At 38.2% G+C, this 22,114-nt stretch overlaps 1 protein-coding gene and 1 pseudogene across 3 annotated transcripts in view; both read right to left on the bottom strand.

The window, feature by feature from the left end:
• Positions 1–22,114, bottom strand: part of Braf (B-Raf proto-oncogene, serine/threonine kinase) — a 125,087-nt gene that overhangs the window by 39,539 nt on the left and 63,434 nt on the right. For all 3 annotated transcript variants that reach the window (XM_052173513.1, XM_052173511.1, XM_052173512.1), the window contains 5 exons: positions 12,698–12,857; positions 9,263–9,299; positions 4,727–4,869; positions 3,567–3,684; positions 689–773 (listed from right to left, as the gene is read on the bottom strand). In XM_052173513.1, coding sequence (XP_052029473.1) covers positions 689–773; positions 3,567–3,684; positions 4,727–4,869; positions 9,263–9,299; positions 12,698–12,857 — 543 coding nt within the window. The remainder of the gene's footprint in view (positions 1–688; positions 774–3,566; positions 3,685–4,726; positions 4,870–9,262; positions 9,300–12,697; positions 12,858–22,114) is intronic.
• Positions 14,291–15,531, bottom strand: LOC127677198 (ferritin heavy chain-like; annotated as a pseudogene).

Genomic DNA, 22,114 nt, shown 5'->3' on the forward strand with positions numbered 1-22,114 from the left:
CTGCCAAAAAGAAATGTGACAGTGAGTAACAATTCTTTAAAGAGAACCCAATCAATACGATGCTCTCAGGAAAAGGTACCAGAAACAAAGCAAGTTTGGCCTGTAATTGTCGTGTCTAACCTCCAATGCCATTCAGAAATATAGAAATATGTCCAGTGAGGAGGCAGAGGTTGCTTTTGTTTGTTTAAGTTGTTCCAAACTTATTAGAAAGTTTTCTATGTGGAAGTATAAAACCATTTCCCTCTAACCTCCACAACTGGCTTCCTTGTTCTGTTTTTTACAATATCAAAGTAACTGTGTAACATCTTGAATACAATAGCCTCTCTGGATTAAAATCTCAGTTTTGTTGAATACTCTCCTCACATAAAATTTTAACTACATCATCTTTCCTGTATAAGTTTTCTTATCATGGATTTACTCTCATCTGTCAATGTTCCTCAAGTTCTAGGGCCTAGGACTAAATACAATTTTAAATGTGTTTTGATACATTTAGAATTTTTAGACTATTACTTTCCTAAAAGGAACTACTATTATACACAATCAGATATTTTTTATTTCCATTAATTCAGTCTTCTAGATGCAGGACCAAACAGTACTGCATATCAGGAAAACAATATAAACATGAACTCTAAGCAGACACATTTTTTTTTAAGTCAATCCATTGGCAAGCTGTGATCTACATGCTCACCTGAGTACTCCTACTTCATTTTTGAAGGCCTGTAACTGTTGAGGTGTGGGTGCTGTCACATTCAACATTTTCACTGCCACATCGCCTGAAAGAAAATTGTTACTCCAAAATTTCAAATTGAAAATATGAAATGTTTATTCTTGGGTTTTTTGCTAATTGTCAGTTTTAAATCCATATCATTTTAAAACTATAAATAAATTATATTTAACTACCTAGTAATAAACTACTTTTCTTCTTTTTAACACATATCATGGGGCACATACATCCTTCAATTCCACACAAAGCAACTAATAAATGATATTCCTATACTACTGTTTGAAAATATATGCTAAAATATAGCAAACTTCCTCTCCTTGGGAATACACTTAGGTAACTAAGTACTTGGAGAATTCTAATGAGTTAACGATATTACCTAGCAAGGGAGTAGTTGACCCACGGACAACACAACAGGTCCAATGCAACCTGGCTTAAAATAAAAACCTGCCTTTTTTTTTTTTTTCAAAAGTTATGGTTTACTTATGTGGACTAGAAGATTATTAAAATTATAATCATAGTTTAAACACTTCTAGTGTTTTACACACTTCTAGAGGATATGTAAACTGGTATAATTTCTTGGCAGCACTGATGGGAATATATATAAAATTGCAAGTATGCATATGGTGTAGTTCTAAAATTCTCTCCTAGGCATATAGCCAGTAAAAATATACACATATGTTCTTTAAAAGACATATACTAAAAATATACATAGCAACATCATTCAGAATTGCACCAAAATGGGAAGTACCCAAATGCTTATTATCCCATAGATGGAAGGAATCACATTTCACTCCCACAGTAGAATACTATTCAGAGGATGAATGATACACGAACGTACCCAACAGCATTGATGGATTGTAAAATACTGAGAGAAAGATTACCCAATAGATTCTATGTGGTCAGGATGAGTCTTTGCAGGGTGAGTGAATGAAGAGGGCATGTGGAGAACTTCTAGAAGGCTAATGATGTTACACTTAGTAATCACAAATGTCTTCATTCATCTGGTGAATTTCAATTACCTGAACACTTACAGACATTTTAATAAATTTTAACATAATCACTATAAATCTTGATTTTTTTCTTAATTACCAAAGCACTGTAGTATTCATTTTATCAGATACTACTTAACAGTGCTTATTACTTAAATATTTCAGGAAAACATAAATGTTCCCCATAGGAGCTGGTGAGATGACTTAGTTAAGAGAATTGGCTGCTCTTCCAGGCAGCAACCACATGATGGAACACAACCATCTGTAATGGGATCTGATGCTGTCTTTTGTCATGTAGATGTAGATGCAAATAGAGCACCCATTCATAAATAAATCATAAAAAAATCCCCCTAACCATGGCACTCAGAAATAAACCTTGGTATATGTGTGTGTGTGTGTATGCATATATACATGCTTATATATGTATACAGTATAAAACTTATGAATGCATATGAAATAATAAACGTGAGAGATTCAGATAGCATTTTATACTGTTAAATGCATTTTATATAGATCTTTAATATAAAGGCATTACATATGCTGATTCAAATAACTCAATATATTAAAAACCTTTCTGCCGGGTGGTGGTGACACACGCCTGTAATCCCAGGACTCTGGGAGGCAGAGGCAGGCGGATTTGTGAGTTCAAGGCCAGCCTGGTCACTACAGAGTGAGTTCCAGGACAGCCTGGGCTATACAGAGAAACCCTGTCTTGAAAAAACCAAATCCAAAAAACAAACAACAACAACAACAAAACCAACAACAACAAAAAAAACCCAACACAAAAAAAAAAACCCCAACAACAACCACAACCAAAAAAAAAAAAACCTTTCCAAAGCAATGTAGCTCTATTATATAATTTTGATTCTTATATAACCATATATGGATGTGTCAATGTGCTAACTGAATCATCTACTAGTGAGAACTATTTTCATTTTCTGATATTACTATGCCTCTAGTGGGTATACCTTCCCAAACACCAACCTATTCACTGCTGTCCAATCATGTGCTTTGGCTCAGTGTACATAGCACCAGCCTTTCATATTTCCACAAAATAAACAGGATTATAATCACAATTCACACAATCAATTAAAAAAATCAAATTAAAAATCTTTCTGTTCAAAGAAAGTCATGACTTTCTTTTGAGTTTGTAATTCTTAGAAAACTAGTGAGGCTGAACATTTTTTATATTTGTGATTTATAATATCCATATAATCATCAAAAGGAGTACTTCTAAAAGAAAAACGAGCTTCCTTTTGGACTAACAGCTCGATGATCTTCATCTTTATGAATCATTACTGTAAAGTACTAACAGCAATCTTGGATACTCTGAAGCCAATTTTTATGGTTCACCATTTCTGTTAGAAACCTTTGGAGAACTCCTGTATTTGATGAACAGTTTAACGATGCAAACAATGAATATTTTGACTTCATGTTTGTTTCTGGGACAATCTCTTGTCACTCAAGTTGGCCTTGAACTTTTTACATAGCTAAAGATGTCCTTGAATCCCTAGTCCTCATGCTTATACCTCCTGAGTGTGTGTCATCATGCCTGTTGTTCCTCCCCAGGAGAGATCTGGGTCGCCCTGGCTGTCCTGGAACTCTCTGTGGCCCAGGCTGGCCTTGAACTCAGATCTATTTGCCTCTGCCCCCTGAGTGCTGGCTTTAAGGATATATGGCACACGCCCAGCTCTGGCTTTTTTTTTTTTTTTTAAATAAACATTTCTTAATATACTTCAGTTGTGCCAATGGCACCGTATTACATACATACCATGTCCTGCTTGTGCCAATGGCACCGTATTACATACATACCATGTCCTGCTTGTGCCAATGGCACCGTATTACATACATACCATGCCATTTTCCCTTGTAGACAGTTCCAAATGACCCAGATCCAATTCTCTGTCCCACTGTAATCTGTCCATCAGGAATCTCCCAATCATCACTTGAATCTCTTCTACCAAGTGTTTTCTCGAAAAATATAGTACAAAGTCAAGCCAAGGCAAACAAAAGAGAAAAACCTTATGTTTCATGCTAACTATATTGACCTGTCTGACAGGAAGTTGGGAACAGAGCAAGGCCTTCTAAAAAAAGAAGATGAAAGAAAACAACAAAATATCCATGTTGGAGAAGTAATAGTTATATTCATGACTCAAAATATAAAATTAAATTTAAAATGAGCCAATATGAGGATAGAATAATTACTTAAAATTAGAAATAATTGGGGCTGGAGAGGTAGTTCAGAAGTTAGGAGCAGTGGCTTTTCTTCCTATCCCAGTGGCCATCTGACAGCTCACACTCATCTACCACTCTAGTTACAGCAGTTCCACTACAACGTCCCCTGGCCTCCTTCACCGTGACTGGGCATGTGCATGCTTAACTTACACATGCAGTCAAACATCCATAAACACAAAAGGATACTAACTAAAAAGTTAAAAATAGAAGCAAGTTACTATGTGTAGAAATACATTTGTTATTCTTAAAATAAAATGGCTTTTTAACTATTTGGACTACTATAGAGGCATGATAAAAATATATCTATTAGTTGGCTAGTTTTGGCTTCAGGTCCCAAAAATTTAAGTTAACATGCTGTAACTATTGGTGCTAGATTTCCTTACACATCTTAACTGATTTGAACAAATAAGGGAATAAATAAATAAATAAGTAAGTCACTATCCCAGTTCTTTTGGTAAGGTCATTTTCTAGTGTGGAGGCTGTTCTGGGGAGACACTCGGGAGACCTGACCCAGCTTTTAGAACACACTGCTTACATGCTTCAGCACGCCGTCTAATACGTGCTTCTCCTCACTCTCCTTATTTTAGAAACAGAACATCATTATTTCCATTTCAAAACAGACTCAAAAGTTATATTAGGAACCAGAGCAAAGGTCAGTTTTGTGTGAATATACTTTCCACAAAAACCTCCTAACTCTTAAGTGTGATGGGAACCTTGGTCACACTGTGCTCTCCCAGTTACCCGCCCAGCTACAGAACAGCCCAGCCCAGATCCTTACCATCCGACTCCTGTCTTCCGAGGATGAGGACGAGGAGGATTTCCGTTCCCGCTGAGGCCCTGGAGATTTCTGTAAGGCTTTCACGTTAGTGAGTGAACCCGGTAATGAGGCAGGTGGGGTGGCGGACAGGCCTGGGGCTGATCCTACATTAGAAAAGGGGACATTATCCACATTAAGGACGAGTAAGCAGTAAGGAGGAGCACATATGTCCACATAACAGGGGCAGAGAGTGGGGAGATCAAGAAGTACTTTAAAATGCAGTGCATGTCTAAATACTGGCCCTTAACAAAGGGTAGGCCAAAAGGGCCACAATATGTAATTAGTACAGTAATTTTTTTTTAAGTTTTTTTTTTTGGCCAATTTAATGACCCTTAAAATAGATAATAATAAACAAGTTTAGAAAAATACAATCTCTAAACCAAGACACAATTTCTAAAATCCACTTCCAAGTTCCTGTGCCTTTGATAAAAATTAAAACATCAAAACCAATGCACAGGCATGGTACCACACACCTTTAATCCTAGCACCTGGGAGACAGACACAGGTAAATCTCTGCATTTGAGGCCAACCTGGTCTATAGAGAGAATACTAGGATAACCAATATCACATAATACAAACACCCTGTGTGATAAAAACCAACAGAAACCCAACAACAAAATCAATGCAAATTTCTATAAAACAAACTTATTTTGTATTATTTCAGTAGCCTCAATATTCCCAAAACATGTAAACATTAAAACTGAAACATTTAATGGCCTTCCTGTTAAACATTTCTTTCCTATTATCTTTACATTATATATGATACCAAACTACAAGTTCTATTATTTAAGAGATGGTGGGCAGTGTCAGGAGTTCTCGAGTTTTTTCCTATTTAATGTATACTATTTGTTACCTTTATTAAAAAGTTAATATGAAGAAAGTTAAGTAAGCTTTCTTTTTGAAAAATTATTTATTTTTATTTTATGTGCATTGGTGCTTTGTGTGTATGTGTATCAGTGTGAAGATAACAGAACTCCTGAAGCCAGGGTTATAGACTGCGGGGAGCTGCCCTGTGGGTGCTGGGAAGTGAGCCTGAGTCCTATGGAGAAACAGCCAGCATTGTAAACTGATGAGCTAGCTCCCCAGTCGCACTAAATAGGCTTGTAAGACTTTCTGAACACTTGGTATCATAAGGGTGAACAAGAAAATGCTATGGCATCTCACCCATAGTTCTGATATATTCTAGTATTTATATGCCAAGCGAACCTTGTAAGTAGGCTCTGATCAGCAGGAATGGAACTTTTTTTAATAAGTAATCTTCCAGTTAACTCAGAGGCAATATGTACAGCATCTGGGACAGGAGTTTAGGGCAATTACTCCCCAGAGTGTACAGTGAATAGGCCTGAGATTTCTAGGTAGAATTTTCATATACAGCTGAGAAAAAAACCCTAAAAACATACTATTCTCAAGGGTAACAAAAGAGGCTCTTTCAAACAGCAAGGATATAAATGACAGTATTTAAATGTTAAATCTGGACAGATGTTTTACAGCTACTACATCATATTATAGCAGCATATGAAAGTTCTATGATTGTATATGCAATTTTCTAAAAGAAAATGGTATTTGGAATTTCTTTTAACCAGAGCACAATACATTTATAGTGGTCACTGATAACTTTCCACATTATGAAGCAGTAACAATGCCCAGGCCTCAGGCACAGTTCTCATTTATTGGATTATTTAGTTTAATTACATCACTAAGTACTGAATGACTTCTACTATATTAATGGCTTGTTTGGAAACCAACTAGGCTGATGGAAAACTCTAAAGTACCATCATTACATTAAGTATAGGTCACTAAGTGTATCAAAGCAGTAAAAATAACTGTAAAAATATTTTTAAAAAGATATCCAGTTTTATCTTAAAATTTAAGTCTATTTAACAGTAAATTAAAACATGACATGGCAAGATATTTGACAGTTATATTATTAACTTTTCTTATGTGAGAGGCATAAGTCAACATATAAATTCAGTTTTTCTGAACTCATGGGTTTTTTTTCTTTTTTAAAGATTTATTTATCTATTATATGTAAGTACACTGTAGCTATCTTCAGACATACCAGAAGAAGGCATCAGATCTCGTTACAGGTGGTTGTGAGCCACCATGTGGTTGCTTGGATTTGAACTTAGGACCTTCAGAAGAGCAGTCAGTGTTCTTAACCGCTGAGCCATATCTCCAGCCCATGAATTCATGTTTATAAATTAACTAAAATATATATCATATGTAAGGGGAAAATAGAACAAAAATTACTAATATTACTGAATTTCAAAACACTGTCATAAGAATTCTTTGGCCTCAAACCTGCGGTGATTTTCCTCCTGTGTCTGCATCTCAGGTGCTGAGGCTACAGATGTGAGTCATACGCCCATATAAACCGTTTTCATAGGGGTTTCCATATACATTTTTATTTTCTTAAACAATAGTAATATTACTTAATCAAAAATTATCATCCAATGCACTAAAATAAAAAGAATCCTGCCTGTGTCTCCCAGAATTTAAGTTATTAAGACCAAGCAGAAATAAGACAACATTAAGCAAGATGGAAATCCCAACTCAGAAACTTCTTGCTTTTGAAAATTTGTAATAGACAGCACACAGGAAGCTTGCAGTAGTGAGTATGTGAGAAGCACATTCAGAGCATTCCAGCCAGGCCAAGCAGAAAGTTAGTACTTAAAACTCTCACACTTACAAACACACGCTGTGAGGGTGAGGCACAAACAGAGTCTGAATCTTATATTTAGTTTGCTTGGGTGAGAACAAGAAAGAAGAGCCCAACTACCTCTGAACACTGGGCCAGGCTCAAAATCAAACACTATTTCACTGGGGACAGAATGGAGGAGGGGGCTGGGAGTCCGGGATTGGTATTTCCGAAGACAGCGCATCAGCTGGTTCAAGGGGGCTGTTAGAAGAGAAAGAGAGGGGCAGGCAAACACAGGAAGACAGACACACAGAAGAAATGAAAGAAGTCATGGGGAATAAATTAGATGAACTGAAGCCTGCTTCACAAAGTAATTCTGGATGATATTTTAAAAATCTGCTTATATTTTCACAAAACCCCAATGAATTTTTTTAAAGTGACTCATAACAAGAATTAGAAATGCCTCTCGGCTTTAGGTCTAAGCAGGCTGTTTACTACTAAGTTAACTGTGATGCTAACATGATGGAAACATTTAAATGCTGGATGTATTGGGCAAAATTATCAGCAGCCACGGTTACTAAGACATATGAAAGTCAAACTGGCAGCAACATTAATTGGCAGGCTCACAGAATAACAAACAACACAAACTCTAGAGTAACTATGCTGAAGTCAATACTAAGTACATAATTTAGGCGTGTTATCTGCTATCTTCACAGAACCATAACAAAATAGGGCTTACAATGTTTACTCAGTATAAAAATATTGAGTCTGGGCTTGGACCTGTCCTGCAGATCTGGACGGTCACAGTGCAGAAGCCGGCTCTAGGCATGGCGGACAGCTAGTACAGTCTTTCCTGGGAGACAGAAGGCAGCGGGGAAGGGAAGCACAGAGAAGCTCTTGCAAGAAAACGCGAAGACAGTCTCAAATGCCATCTCTTAGAAAACATATGGGGTACATTATTACAGAGTTTGCTTGCGTTGTTTTTTTTTGAGAGAGCCACACTCTGTACACTGGGCTAGCCTCAAACTCATGTTCTTCTTGCCTCATCCAGGATCATAGGCACATGCTATTACATTTGGCTCAAAAAGCATTTTCTTAAAACAAAATTAGCTTTGCTAGAGGGAAAGCTAGATGGAAATTGTGTAAAAAAAAAAAAAACTTAATATAATCTCTCATTTGTATACCTTCTTTACTATACCAATAAGAGGGCAACTACATTTTTCTATTAATATAATCTCTCATTTGTATATTCTTTACTATACCAATAGGGGGTGACTAAATTTTTCCATTATGGGTCCATCCCATGAAATAAATGTATATTTCAAATAGATCTAGACAGTGGATGGGAAGTGCCTGAAAATGTCTGACAAATTGAGGAGACACAGCAGGCAATCCCAAAGAATGACACAGAGTGATTTAACCTGATTCTAAACTCTATCTATGAGTAATTGGTGTAGGCCAAAAGAAATTTAGTGACTCCAGCTTGCAGGAAGCAGACATTAAAAAGTGGACAAAACAGTTAAGGTCCCTCCTTGGTGGAGTTCCTGAGATGAAGGGGAGCATTTAAGACTTTCTTCCATGTCTTCTCACTTTCTCTCCTTGTTATAGATAATTTTAAATTCTGCTACCAGTAAATGATAACTACTATTAAGAAAAAAAAACAAACACACACACACAAAAAAACCAAAAAACCCATTTGGTTTTCTCTACACATTTTTCTCTGTGTCTGTTTCATGGGGGGAAAAAAAAAAGCAACCATAAAGGAGACAAGCAGCAAAGCAATTGCATTTTTGCCTTAAAACAACAAAAACAAAACAAAATGAAACAAAACTAATAACGACCCTAAAATCACTACTTACCTCCATCAGCACGAAACCCCGGGTCTTTAATCAAATCCTACAAATAGTAAAATATATTTATTTGGAGCACGTGATAAAAGCGTAATAATAACAATAACGAATTTTCTACTATGCATAAGCAGAAGGGTTAATTCAAAACAATACCTGCCTTATAATTATTTCACAAAGCAAAGACTATTAAATTAGCTAGTGTACATGACACTAAACACTAAAGTTTGAAGCACTTGCCAACCTAGACCTACGTGAAAGGATTATTAGTCCTGGTCAAATGCTGAAATCCATTTCAGGCCACTTGGTGGCTTCATAAATCCTTAAAGAAAATTCTACTGGCACATATTAAGAGCCATAAAAACATTCATACCCTTTGATCCTGTAATTGTACTTCTGGGAATTTTTCCTAAGGAAATAATTCAGAAAAAAATGATATGCACAAAGATGTTTAGTGCAGCATTATCCACCACACCAAAAACCAGAAATAATTATTTCCCTATGGTAAGCATTTGACATATCATGGCTATGGTGCATCAATTTAGTGAAGCAGTACACAGTTACCAAACAATTATGAAACTTAAAACATGGAACATGTTTACATATAATAAAAAATAAAAAATTAAAAGCACATTGAATACTACCATAAAAATGTGGATATATAAGAAATATTAAAAAGGAGGGGAGATCAAAATAGCTCAAATGAGGATTTTGTTTAAACTGGTCTCTATATTTAAAATGCAGCTTTTACTGTAACGTTGGCCGGAGGAGAAATTCCATATGTAATGAAATTTGGATCCGAGTCTACAGAACCTGGATTAGTTTACACTTTAAGTGTGAGGGACTGAAAGGCTGCAAATGTCTCTGAAAAGGTTAGTTGCAAATAGGCACCATTTTGCTTATTAAAGTAAAGAGTGAATTCTTTACTGGTGTACTACATAGACCCTTCGGCACACAGTCGTGGTGGTCCGCCGCCTTGCCTTGGTTTCAGAGCTTACAAACACAGTGAGATGTGGCACATGTAAAAGAAGACACCCTTTACGAATAAACGAGAGTAAAAGAATAAAAGAATCGTTTGTTACAGTTTACTACTACTTAAAAAGTGTTGGCATTGACACGACTTTTTAGTGATGTACATTAAGACTGTGATGACCTGGCAATCTGACACTGGGTTTCCAGCCTATCTATGAGAATTGGTGACTATAGTGCAAAAGATATGACACTAGGATTTTGGCATTGGTGAAGCAGCTGAAGAAACCTGAGTTGGAGCTGTGACGAACAGACAGGCTTTCTAGACAGAAGGCCCCCAGGAGAACAGTTACACTCCTTTCCTGTCTCCTGTCCTAGCTCTGAGATTCCCCACACGCACACCTACGAGGGGGGGGGGGCACATGTGGCTTTGCTACCCCTGCCAGGTCCAACACACGCTTACACTCAGTCTCACGTGCTCTCAAGGCTCCCTGTTCATCTGTCTACTCGATCTAGGTTAAATAGGATATTCTAGTATTTTAAAACTGTTTCAACTGTTCCCTAATCTCTTCTAGTTCCCTGTCTGTTATCCCTGTGAGTCAGCATCACAGAAGAAACCAACCAAAGAACTTCTGGCATTCCTGTGTTATCTATGAACATCTGCACAAGTAGCATCAGCTGTAATTTCTAAATTCACTCATTCTCTCCTTTCTCCTTCCTTCTCCAGGGTACTGTGTATCATAGGCTGGCTCCAGCTCCTGATCCTCTAGTGCTTCTAGCTCTTAGCAACAAGACTAAAGGTGCGCACCACAATGCCTGACTGGCTTCTTCCTACTATTTTTTTAATGTGGTGGTTTGAATAAGAATGGTTCCCATACGTTCATAATATTTGAGTGCTTAATCACCAGGAAGGAGCCTTGATGGAGGAAGTGTGTCACTAGGGGTTGGCTTTCAAGTTTCAAAAGCACACACCAGACTCAAACTCATACTTTCTGTCTCTGCCTGCAAATCAAGATGTAAAGCTCTCAACTACGGCTTCAGAACCTGCCTGCATGCTGCCATGCTCCCCAAGACGATGAATGAAAATGAACTAAACCTCTGAAACTGTAAGCAACAAAATATTTTCTTTTGTAAGAGTTATCTTGGTTGTGTGTCTCTCATTAAGATGTGTACTCAGATAATAAGTGACTGAGCATGAATAAAAAGTTTAAGTCATTAAAAGCTTTCAAACAAGGGAACAGACAAGTATCATAAAAATTATCCTGGTGAGAGCACCAGGGTGGAAATGGGTAAAGAACAATTAATGGTAGGAATAAATGCATTCAGATGTTCAAATGAAGGAATATGGAGGCAAATGGTGGTATCAGTAAGTCAGCAGAGTCTGAGACATAAGGAGGAAAGAAAACAGTTATCGCAGTTACGAAAAGGATAAAAGAGTAAGGCATAAAGCCAAGCCAAGCCCAAGAAACCAGGAGGACGTGACAAGCAGAGAAAAGGGCGAAGAGTTTAAAAGGCCATGTCTTCAGATAAAGATGGAGCTCCAAGCTTGAACACACCCAGAACACACCTAACCCACAGGTCCCGACCGCTCCTCATTCTCCAAGCTCCTTACTCCCATATCTCCCTCTCCCACTTGTCTCTTCTGTGTGCTCAGGGCTACATAGAGAAAGAAAGGCCTTAGTTAAAGAGGGTTCTAGGAGAAAGCTACTTACTCTCCAAAATATGGGGGTGAGGGCAACCTAATAAAAACTAGGAAGAAAGTCTGATTTTATAATCTTTAACATGATTTATCTTGCTAATTAAATAAAATTTAGAATAAAGCATTTTGAAAGTTAATAAAATTTAAGTTATAGTTCCAACTATAAGATTTTTAAAAAATAAACTCAGAACTGTTTTTGTTGGTTCTAATGTCAAACTCATGACAGAACAAATATAAATTTTTTTTTTTAATTTGTTTTTTTTTTTCGAGACAGGGTTTCTCTGTATAGCTCTGGCTGTCCTGGAACTCACTCTATAGACCAGGCTGGCCTCGAACTCAGAAATCCACCTGCCTCTGCCTCCCAGAGTGCTGGGATTATAGGTGTGCGCCACCACTGCCTGGCTCCAAATATAAGTTCTTAATGTCATTTTCATAACACATTAATTGCACAAAAATCTTAGAGAATTCATAAATTCCCAAGGCCATCTATTAATTGTTAAATTCAAATTCTTAAATTTAAATTAAAACAAAGTAATTTTAATTTAAAACATTTTTAGAGATAGTGTCACAGAAAAAGGTGAAAATAAGTGCAACTTGGCAATAGTGAAGTACCTACTATTATCAGAGCACACGAGAGGGTGTTTGGATCTACAATGTAGGAGCCCAACATTTACATGATATATGAAAGGTGGCATTTACTTCCAGCCTGTATTAAAAGTACAGCAGAAAACCAGAGGAACACAGTCAAATGGTTTAGCTCTAGCAGAGCTAGTACTTACATCAATATTGACAGGCTCAATTGTATTTATATGGACATTGGGAGCGGAGGAGGACCGGTCTCGCTGCCCAAACTGATTGCGATGATCTTCATCTGCTGGTCGGAAGGGCTGTGGAATTGGAATGGATTTTGAAGGAGATGGACTGGTGAGGATTTGGGGCCTGGAAAAACCAAGTCATTGGGAAGATAAGATTTGGAGCAATTATATTAGTGATAATATTTAAAATAAAAGTTATATGATTTCTGTATTTAAAATGATAAGCTTTAAAGAAACACAATTGCAGTAGTAATAGCTCTACAAAAAGCATTGGTCTAAAAAAACATACCTACACAACTAGTACTGCCCAAAGCTTTGCTCAAAAGCAGACCAGAAAACTCCAGAGGAATCTATGAATGGCTAGAAATTAACTGTAGTTAATCAGTAGTAGCATTTATCCTTTAAAATTATAGATAGAATTAAAATGCTTCAGTAGGGACTGGCTGAATAAAATACCCTATTTTCTAATATACTATTTTTCATAATCTGAAATAAAAATCCGAAGAAGGTAGTTAGGAAGTTACAAATAGTTTTGAGAATATACCTGTACATTTTAGGACCCTAAAGATAAAATTGCTACTTAATACCAGTATTGAATGGAATTTTTATAATATCAAATACCATCTCCTAAATTTTGGAAGATAATCTATATGGTGCCAATTATCTTTCATATTACAAAATGTTTTTCTTTTCTTTTTGTAAAAAGATTTATTTATTTTATACATATGTATACCACCATTGCTCTCTTCAGACACCCCAGAAGAGGGCACCAGACCCCATTATAGATGGTTGTTAGCCACCATGTGGTTGCTGGGAATTGAACTTAGGACCTCTGAAGAGCAGTCAGAGCTCTTAACCACTGAGCCATCTCTTCAACCCTTTTCTTTTCTTTTACACATGATCTAAGTATGTGGTACATCAGCTGCATTGGGTCTCTACTTCAAGATTCAGGCTAATGAATGGTCTCTCTTTATACTATTGCTGACGCTGTAGTGCATGGAAAGGGGTATGTACCACACTACATACTAGCTTTTAAAAACCATCTGCTCCAAAGTGATTCATTGCTTTTGCTGAGGATACAGTAGATACACAGGTCTTATAGGAAGGTGTGCTGGTTGGTTCTTTGACAGCTTAACATGTCTAGAGTCCTTTGAGAAGACAGAGACTTGACTAATAAAACACTTCTCAAAATGTTTTTCATGTCTAATTATTAACACTAGAGACAAAAAGGAGAACCATATAATATTAAACACTGAAGCAAATATTTAAAATAACTAAAAAATTTGGGGTATTGTTGTGAGGTGCACATGGAAACCAGAAACTGGTGTCAAGTGCTTTATCTCCACCTTATTGTTTTGTTTTGTTTGAGACGGGGGTTTCTCTGTGTAGCCCTGGCTGTCCAGGAACTCACTCTGTAGACCAGGCTTGCCTCAAACTCAGAAATCCACCTGCCTCTGCCTCCCAAGTGCTGGGATTAAAGGTGTGAGTCACCACTGCCCTGCTCCACCTTATTTTTTTTAAGATGGGGTCTTTTCACTGAAACTATAATTTATAATTGGTTATTAGACTGCTGGCCAGCAAATCTTATCTCTGTCTTCTCAGGATTGGGGTGTAAAAGTATCTTTTATTCCCCTCAAGAAACTGTCTGAGGCTTACTGCCTGGGTCTGCTAACCTAGTCATGGAAGCCTCGAGCCTCCATATACTCTTACATAGGCCTTGACTGTACTCAGCCTCTGAGATTTACTGCTGACTCAGCTCCCTCCTTCCAAGTCTTTCTGAACTCTGGCTGGCTGGTTCAATCTGGCTTCTCTCTCAGCCTCTCCTGAATTGTTCTGCTTGAACTCATACTAACTTTGGCAAAACATTCTAATTTTCTGGCTCTTTCTCATTCTCCGACTTGTTCTGTCACCACCTGGTCAAGCTTGTTCTCTCTCTGCAACCTATCTCTTTACAACTGTCCTGGTAAAACTGTTTCCTTCCTTCTTTTTTCTCTGTGTTGCTTGCTTAAGAAGCCTCTTTTTCCTCATTTTTTCTCCTGTAAGTTGGGCACATTATTCTTTGGGGGAGGGGTACCACAATTCTTTATTTGAAGAAATGGTACAAATTTAAGAACTTAAGAGGATGTTTTGGTGCACCTTATAGAAAAGATAAGGCAGTCCGACATATATGCATTGCCTCAGTGCCCAGTAAAGTTACATGGTTTGGGAGAAGTAAGCTTAGCTCTCACCACTATGTCCCAGGGTGTGCTTGTCAAAGAGAGATTCTGCCACGCCAGATTCAGGGGCTACCATCTTGCATAGTTGGTCATGTGGTCACCCCGTTCTTTGAGTATTTCACCTGCTCACTCAGGTAATGCGTCTCAATGAAGTAACGTAAGTGGGGATCATTCTTGTCAGTTCACGCAGTTCCAGCTGTGCCTGACTCACACTCCTTTCCAAGTGCAGTGCACACCCCTCTGCATTCAGCCAGCTCTTCCAGGCCTCACGTTCTGGTTTCTTTATATCCGGCAGGAAGATTCAGCCACTTCATTGATTCTACAGTTTCATCAATTTCTCTTCATGTTCTCTCTCCTCATGATATTGGTAGAGAAAGTTTTTGGCTAAGTTCTTGAGAGTTACATCATCCCGGTCAAAACAGCAAGACACAGACAGAGGTAGGAGGCATATAACTCCATGTTAGTCTGGTGCTTGATGGCAGCCTTCTAACCCTGATGGTGGTTGGGCAACACTTTCCAGGGAGAAGTGATAGCCGAGGCAGTGGCAGGGTGGGCAAGGTGCAGTAGAGCAACAAAGCTGCAAAGGGCCCAGGGTCAAAGAGGCAACTGGGGTCAGAGGGGTCGAACACCCAGTTCTGTGCAAGCACAGTTGAAGCAGGAAACTGCAGGGACTCTGGGCAAGAATGTCAAGTTGGGCATATTCTATTCTGTCAAATCTTTCTCTGACTCATCACTTTGTCTACCACTTAGGCACCGCTTTCACACATGGGTGCTTCCTTCTACAAACTAACTTTATCTTTAGTGTTTGGGATTAAAGTTGTGTGCTAAGACCTGTTTTATACCACAACTACCAACAGCTTTCCCCCCACCCCCCAGTAAATAACACAATTTTGGGGTTCCAAGTGTGATCAAATATCCTGCAAGACTGGGGCCATGGGTTTCAATAACAGTCACAACCCAATTTTTTTTTTTTTTTGGACTTGTTTTTTTCGAGACAGGGTTTCTGTGTAGCCCTGGCTGTCCTGGAACTCACTCTGTAGACCAGGCTGGCCTCCAACTCAGAAATCTGCCTGCCTCTGCCTCCCAAGTGCTGGGATTACAGATGTGCACAACCCAATTTTTTAGGTGGGCAATGAGGATCCAAACGCTAGTCCTCAAATTTACATGACAAGAACTTTAGCCACTGAGCCATCTTCCCAGCTCTAAAATTATTTTGATTAAAATACTTTAATAGGTTACAGAGTGACTAATTAATTAATTAGTTTTTTGCTATAGATAATAGAATCTATGAGTGCTGGCCTAAAGAACCTAGCATGAAGAACACTAGAGGCTAGATAATAAACTCCTATAAGGATTGTAGCTCCTTCAGAAAAGATTCTCAGGAGCATGTGGGACCGTGAAAGACAGCCTGTTTTCTGGTTGAGCTAGGTTTAAACCCTGGTGACCCAGCAGGAGATATTCCTGCAAGGAGCAGCCAGCATTTGCCACCCTACTAGACACAGGCTCCTGACACAAGGCCTCAGCTCTCCACAGTTCTGTGGCCTTCAGCCACATAGCCTCAAGACAGATCTCCATTTTAATGAGGTGCCTAAGGCCCTGATGGGCTTAGCCAATTCAGCTCTCCTTCCCAGACACTCCTCCCTGCAAAAGGTATTTAACCTCAGGCCTGCCCTGAGAAAGTGAGGTATGGTTTCACTCATCACAACTCTCTACCAACAAACAATAAATGCTTTATAACCATGGACTGCCTCTTCTCATCGGGGTCTGCCATGCTGGAGCACTGCCCGTCTAGCCGCGTCTGGGAAGCGTGGGGTGTGTGCAGTGCGCATTCAAACTCCATGTGGCTCTTGCCCTGTAGCAGGCTAGACAGGGGCCACCACTTTAACCCTCAGGAGCAGAAAAGTGATTACTACTTGGGGAGGATACAGTAAGGCTCAGCCTAAGCTTCAACTGGCCATGGAAAGTCCAACATGGACCAAATTCTCTTTACATACTGGTTATCATTTCACTCCATATTATAAAAGCTAACCAGCAATATTTAGTTGTTATAAGACAATGTTGAGATAACAAGGGAAATTATAAAAGAATGGTAAGAAAATATAATGGGAGGGGCCAATGAGATCACTCAGTGGATAAAAAGGTATTTGCTACTAAACCTGATGACCTGGGATTGATCCCTGGAACCTAGATGGTGGAAGGAGACCTTATTCCACAAAGCTGTCTTCTAACTTCCACGAAGATGCCTCAGTATGCACATGAGAGCGCACATGCACGCACACAGTCATATTAAATACATATAATTAAAAAAGTAGTAGAAAAGGGTAGAATAAAGATTTGGAGAGCAAAGCTTAAAGTCACAAAACTCTTCCAAATAAAGCATGTCACCAGCATATGAAGCTCATGATGTGAGGACAAGGAAGGAAACCTACTTTAGGGGATTCATATTAACTACATGGACAGGATATAAACTTTATTCTCTAAGAGAAATGGGCATAAACCCAATTACAATGAATGGAACCTGGACTTGTTATATTTCATCTGGTTATCAAGAAATTCTCAGTTTTTGTCAAAGCTGTCCTTATTCTTGCTTTATAAAGCTAAATAAAAATAGAAATAAAAATTGCTAAGAAATTTTCAAACAGCTAAAAATTACAAAAATGTAATTAGTTAATAAGTATTCAGAAATAAAAACTGTTAAGCTACTTACAGTCTTAGGACAATAGTGCCCTTTAAATCAGGATTAAAATCTGGGAAACCCTGAATTAACTAGAATGTAAAGAACAGTCTAATATAATATGTAACCTAACATTGGTAGAGAGGCAATAAACTCCTCTTGAAATGTACTGAGTAAAAACTATGACAGAAATATGAACTGGAAAACAAACCGGAACTCTGTTTACAAAGGACAGTGAGTCAGAAACAAGGAGAAATAAGACCTTGTACTTAATCTGATAAAAGAAGAGGGCCTGCAACACAAAATCCATGTCATGCATTAACACCATCTGGAGGGCGAAGGTGTGCCTGGGTTCACAGCTAACTTCTCTCCCCTTGAAGGCAAGTGTATGATAACTGTGAGCAGTAGTTCATTATTGTACCCATTCGTACGTCTTAATTCAATGCTTAACAAAACAACCCTCTAATTATAATTTGGCTTCTCAATGGGCCCATCCTACAGAGTCTAGATTAGGTACCATGTATATTCTCGGTTCTCACTTTGCTCAACTTAAACCAATATATTCCTAATTGCCATCATTTTGGAAAACTGATAAAACTGTATCTGCATACTGTGGAATCTTTCCTTGAAGTAGGTAATTTATAACTAACCTATGAAGGATCTTTGCTGTCACCTAATTGGCTTTCTCCTAGAGGTACATATTTGTACTGGCCATGCCATAAACCTTCTTAAAATTAAAATAAAAAATTAAGAAATTTAAAGTTAAAAATAAACAGAATTTTATTTCCAACACTCTTTAGAAAACTACTATAATTTAGGCATAAGTTTTAGGTTACACTATTTAAAATTTTTTGAAGCAAAATGACTTTCTGTTTAGTGATAAACAAAAAGAAATTATTTCTTCATATTCTAAACTGGGTAATGTATTAATTTTGGAAAATCTCTTGGTATGCTCATACTTGTTTTAGGACTGTTATAATTGTTGTCAGAACTAGTAAACATAGGCAAGTTACTGAGTAAAGATTATCCTGTATTATTCCAATACTGAGTTCTCTGTCCCCATATCTGCTTGCAATCCAGACATGGCACTGTAATGCTTATTCTCAGTATCTCCCGACTCAATGCTGTGTAAACATTGTTCCCACTTATACTCTTATTTGTCAATAAAAGCTGATTAGCCAATGGCTGAGCAGAGGAGAGAGTGGGACTGGACTTCTGATTCCAGAGAGGGGAGGGGAAAAGAAAGAAGAGAAGGGAGAATTCAGCTATGAGGAACTCTGAGGGGACACCATGGGAATATACATGGAGCAGGGAAAGCCAGATCAAAACGAAATTACAAATGTCTTGGGGATTTTGGCTGAAAGATAGCCAGATTAGTTTATAGGATTAAAATAGATTAATAAATCCTCAACCACCGTGCTGTAAAGCTCGATTAAATAAATCTTATAGTCTGTCTCATTTATTTGCGAGCTAGCCAGGAAAAAGAAATACTATCACTTTTAAAATTGCACTTAACAAGTAATATCAAATATTGTGATACTGAACATAACTGATATGATGTCTACTTTTGGTTATCAACCTGACTACATGTGGAATGAACCTGTGAGGGATTTTTTCCCCTTAACTATCTGAAAAAACTCATTCTAATCTGGATATTTGAGGTAGAAAGATACACTTTTTAAATCCAGATCTTTTGAGATGACAAGATCCCCCTTTAATCTGGCCACACCTTCTGCTGGCAGCCGAGATAAAGGACGAGGAAGAAGGCCACTTGCTCTCTGCCTGCTGCTCTCACGCTCACTAGCAAGCCCATTCTTTCACTGGCATAAGAGCCTACTTCCTCAGGATTCTGGCAGATAGATACTCAAGTCCAGCAGGGACATCCAGCCTCGCGACTGAACAACTACTGGATTGTCGGACCTTCCATTAGTAGACTAGCTAGACTCTAATCTGTAAACCATTCTAGTAGCATGTGTGTATTTATATGTACATATATAAAAATATAACACATACACACACACACACACACACACACACACACACACACACACACACACAATAAATTTGTTATATAAATTATGTTCCTCTAGAGAACTTTGACTAATTGGCTTCTATCTTTACAAAGATAATTTTACACAGTGACATAAAAGCATTGGGAAATTAATTTGTAGAGAAGCTTGCATTTTTTTAAGACCAGATCCATTTCATTCTAGTTAAGGAAAAATACATGTGGCAGAGGCAAATTCTTTCTTAATTTAGAAACAGCAATCTTTCACTAGAAGACAATCTGTACTGTTACCATTATGATCCTTCAGAGAGGCCAAGCACTGGCACCTGTCATTAGAAAAGCATTACAGATCTATAGATTCTGTTAAGAGAATTTTGGCGATAGCCAAAAAATTAATTAAAATCCCGAACATTATTTTGATTTGATCATCTAAAAAAAATCATATAACAGCAGAGCCATCAGAGATAACTGTTACAACCTGACAATACTACACAGTTGTATTGTCTAGTGATATAAAAAAGATAATATGCTATTATTATTATTATTATTATTATTATTAATATTATTATTATGTGTTTGTTTGCAGGTGTATACATGCCATGACACATATATGAAGGTAAGAAAACAAAGCCGGGCAGTGGTGGCGCACGCCTGTAATTCCAGCACTCTAGGAGGTAGAGGCAGGCGGATTTCTGAGTTCGAGGCCAGCCTGGTCTACAGAGTGAGCTCCAGGATAGTCAGGGCTACACAGAAAAACCCTCTCTCGAAAAAACCAAATCCCCCCCCCCCCCCAAAATAAACAATTTTTTTGGAGTCAGTTCTCTTCCTACCTATTTTTGAGGTAAGGTCTCTTGTTACTGCCATGCTGTATAGACTTTTGTTGATGTTATGATCTTCCATCTTATTCTGTGAAAGCTGGGATTACAGCCGCACCACATTTGGCCTCTGTCAAATTCACATAGTCCTATAGCAAGCACTTTTACCTATTAAGCTCTCTCATCTCATCTCACACACATTCCAATTCTGTGTGTGTTGGGGAGGAGGGCACCAGGTAGCCTTCCCTATTGCTTTCTGTCTTATTTGAGGAAGGGTTTCTCCTTGATCCTGGAAGTCAAGTTCTTCCAACTAGATTGCAAGCATGCAATAAAAATTGTAGGTCTATTATAAGTATCAACTTAATGTTATCATTCTTTAACATATAAGTCTAAAAAAATAAAGGCTTGCAAGATGATGGTGTGTATGATTGTCATGAAAGACTGACCACGTGAGTGACCCCAGGTTCCACAGAGAAAGGAGAGAACTGTAAGTCATGAAAGTTGTCCCCTGTGTAGAGAGGTACACATGTACTATGGTGTATCATACATACACAAAGATCTACATATCCCTGCCCACACAATCAATCAATAATGAATAAACAAGTTTTTGGGGGCCTAAAGAAATAACACTGTGAATAATAGGAGGAAGAAGGTAATAGTAAAACAAATACTAAACATTTCAGAACTATTCTAGGCCAGAATGCTATCTGGAAATTTCTCTTCCCTTCCTTTCCCCTCCTCCCCAATCTTTCTTCCCCAGACAGAGTTTTTCTGTGTAGCCCCAGCTATCCTGGAGTTAGCTCTCTAGGACAGGCTAGCCTTGAGCTCACAGAGATCCATCTGCTTCTGACTCCAGAGTGCTGCGATCAAAGGTGTGTGCTGCCGCCACACAGAGAAACTTTTCTTTTTCAAACTACCTACTTCCAGGCACAGCGTGGATAATCCTGCCTTAACGCAATGGGACAAGCATAACAGACCTGTGCAAAAAGATTCAAGAGCCAACCTAAGTTATTGTCTTTTTCTACTATGAATGCAATGCCTTGGAGATGTTTTGGAGTAAATGTTTGCTGTCCCTCCTGAACTGACAGCATTGCTACCACTTGCCTCTTGTCCTTTGTGAAGGCCCTGCTGTTCTCCACACCGCCTTCCCTTGACTTGAGGCTTCGTTGTCTTCTTTACCTTGGGCTTTCCCTGTCCATCTGCATTTCACTGCTAAGTAAATTTCCCCTTCAACATCATTCTTTTTTTTTTTTTTAATATTTTTATTTTCTATATTCTTTGTTTACATTCCAAATTATTTCCCCTTTCCCGGATCCCCCCTCCCCATATGTCCCATAAACCTTCTTCTCTCCATCCATTCTCCAATCACCTCCCTCCTTTTTTTCTCTGTCCTTATATTCCCCTCCAATGCTAGATCAATTCTTTCCAGGATCAGAACCTTCTCCATACTTCTTCATGGGAGTCATTTGCTTCAACATCATTCTAATCTCATTGGTAACATGTTTGAAAACCTTTATTCCCCCACATCCTCACCAGCAGTGTCACGGTTCTCCACTGTATGGTCTCACATTCAGCACTTCCCTTCTTCCAATTTCTTGTTATCTGACATTATGGTCTCACTCTGTAGCAAAGATTAGGCTCAAACTCACCACCTTTCTGCTTCAGCTC

This window comes from Apodemus sylvaticus, chromosome 2, assembly GCF_947179515.1.
Source record: "Apodemus sylvaticus chromosome 2, mApoSyl1.1, whole genome shotgun sequence".
Lineage (NCBI taxonomy): Eukaryota > Metazoa > Chordata > Mammalia > Rodentia > Muridae > Apodemus > Apodemus sylvaticus.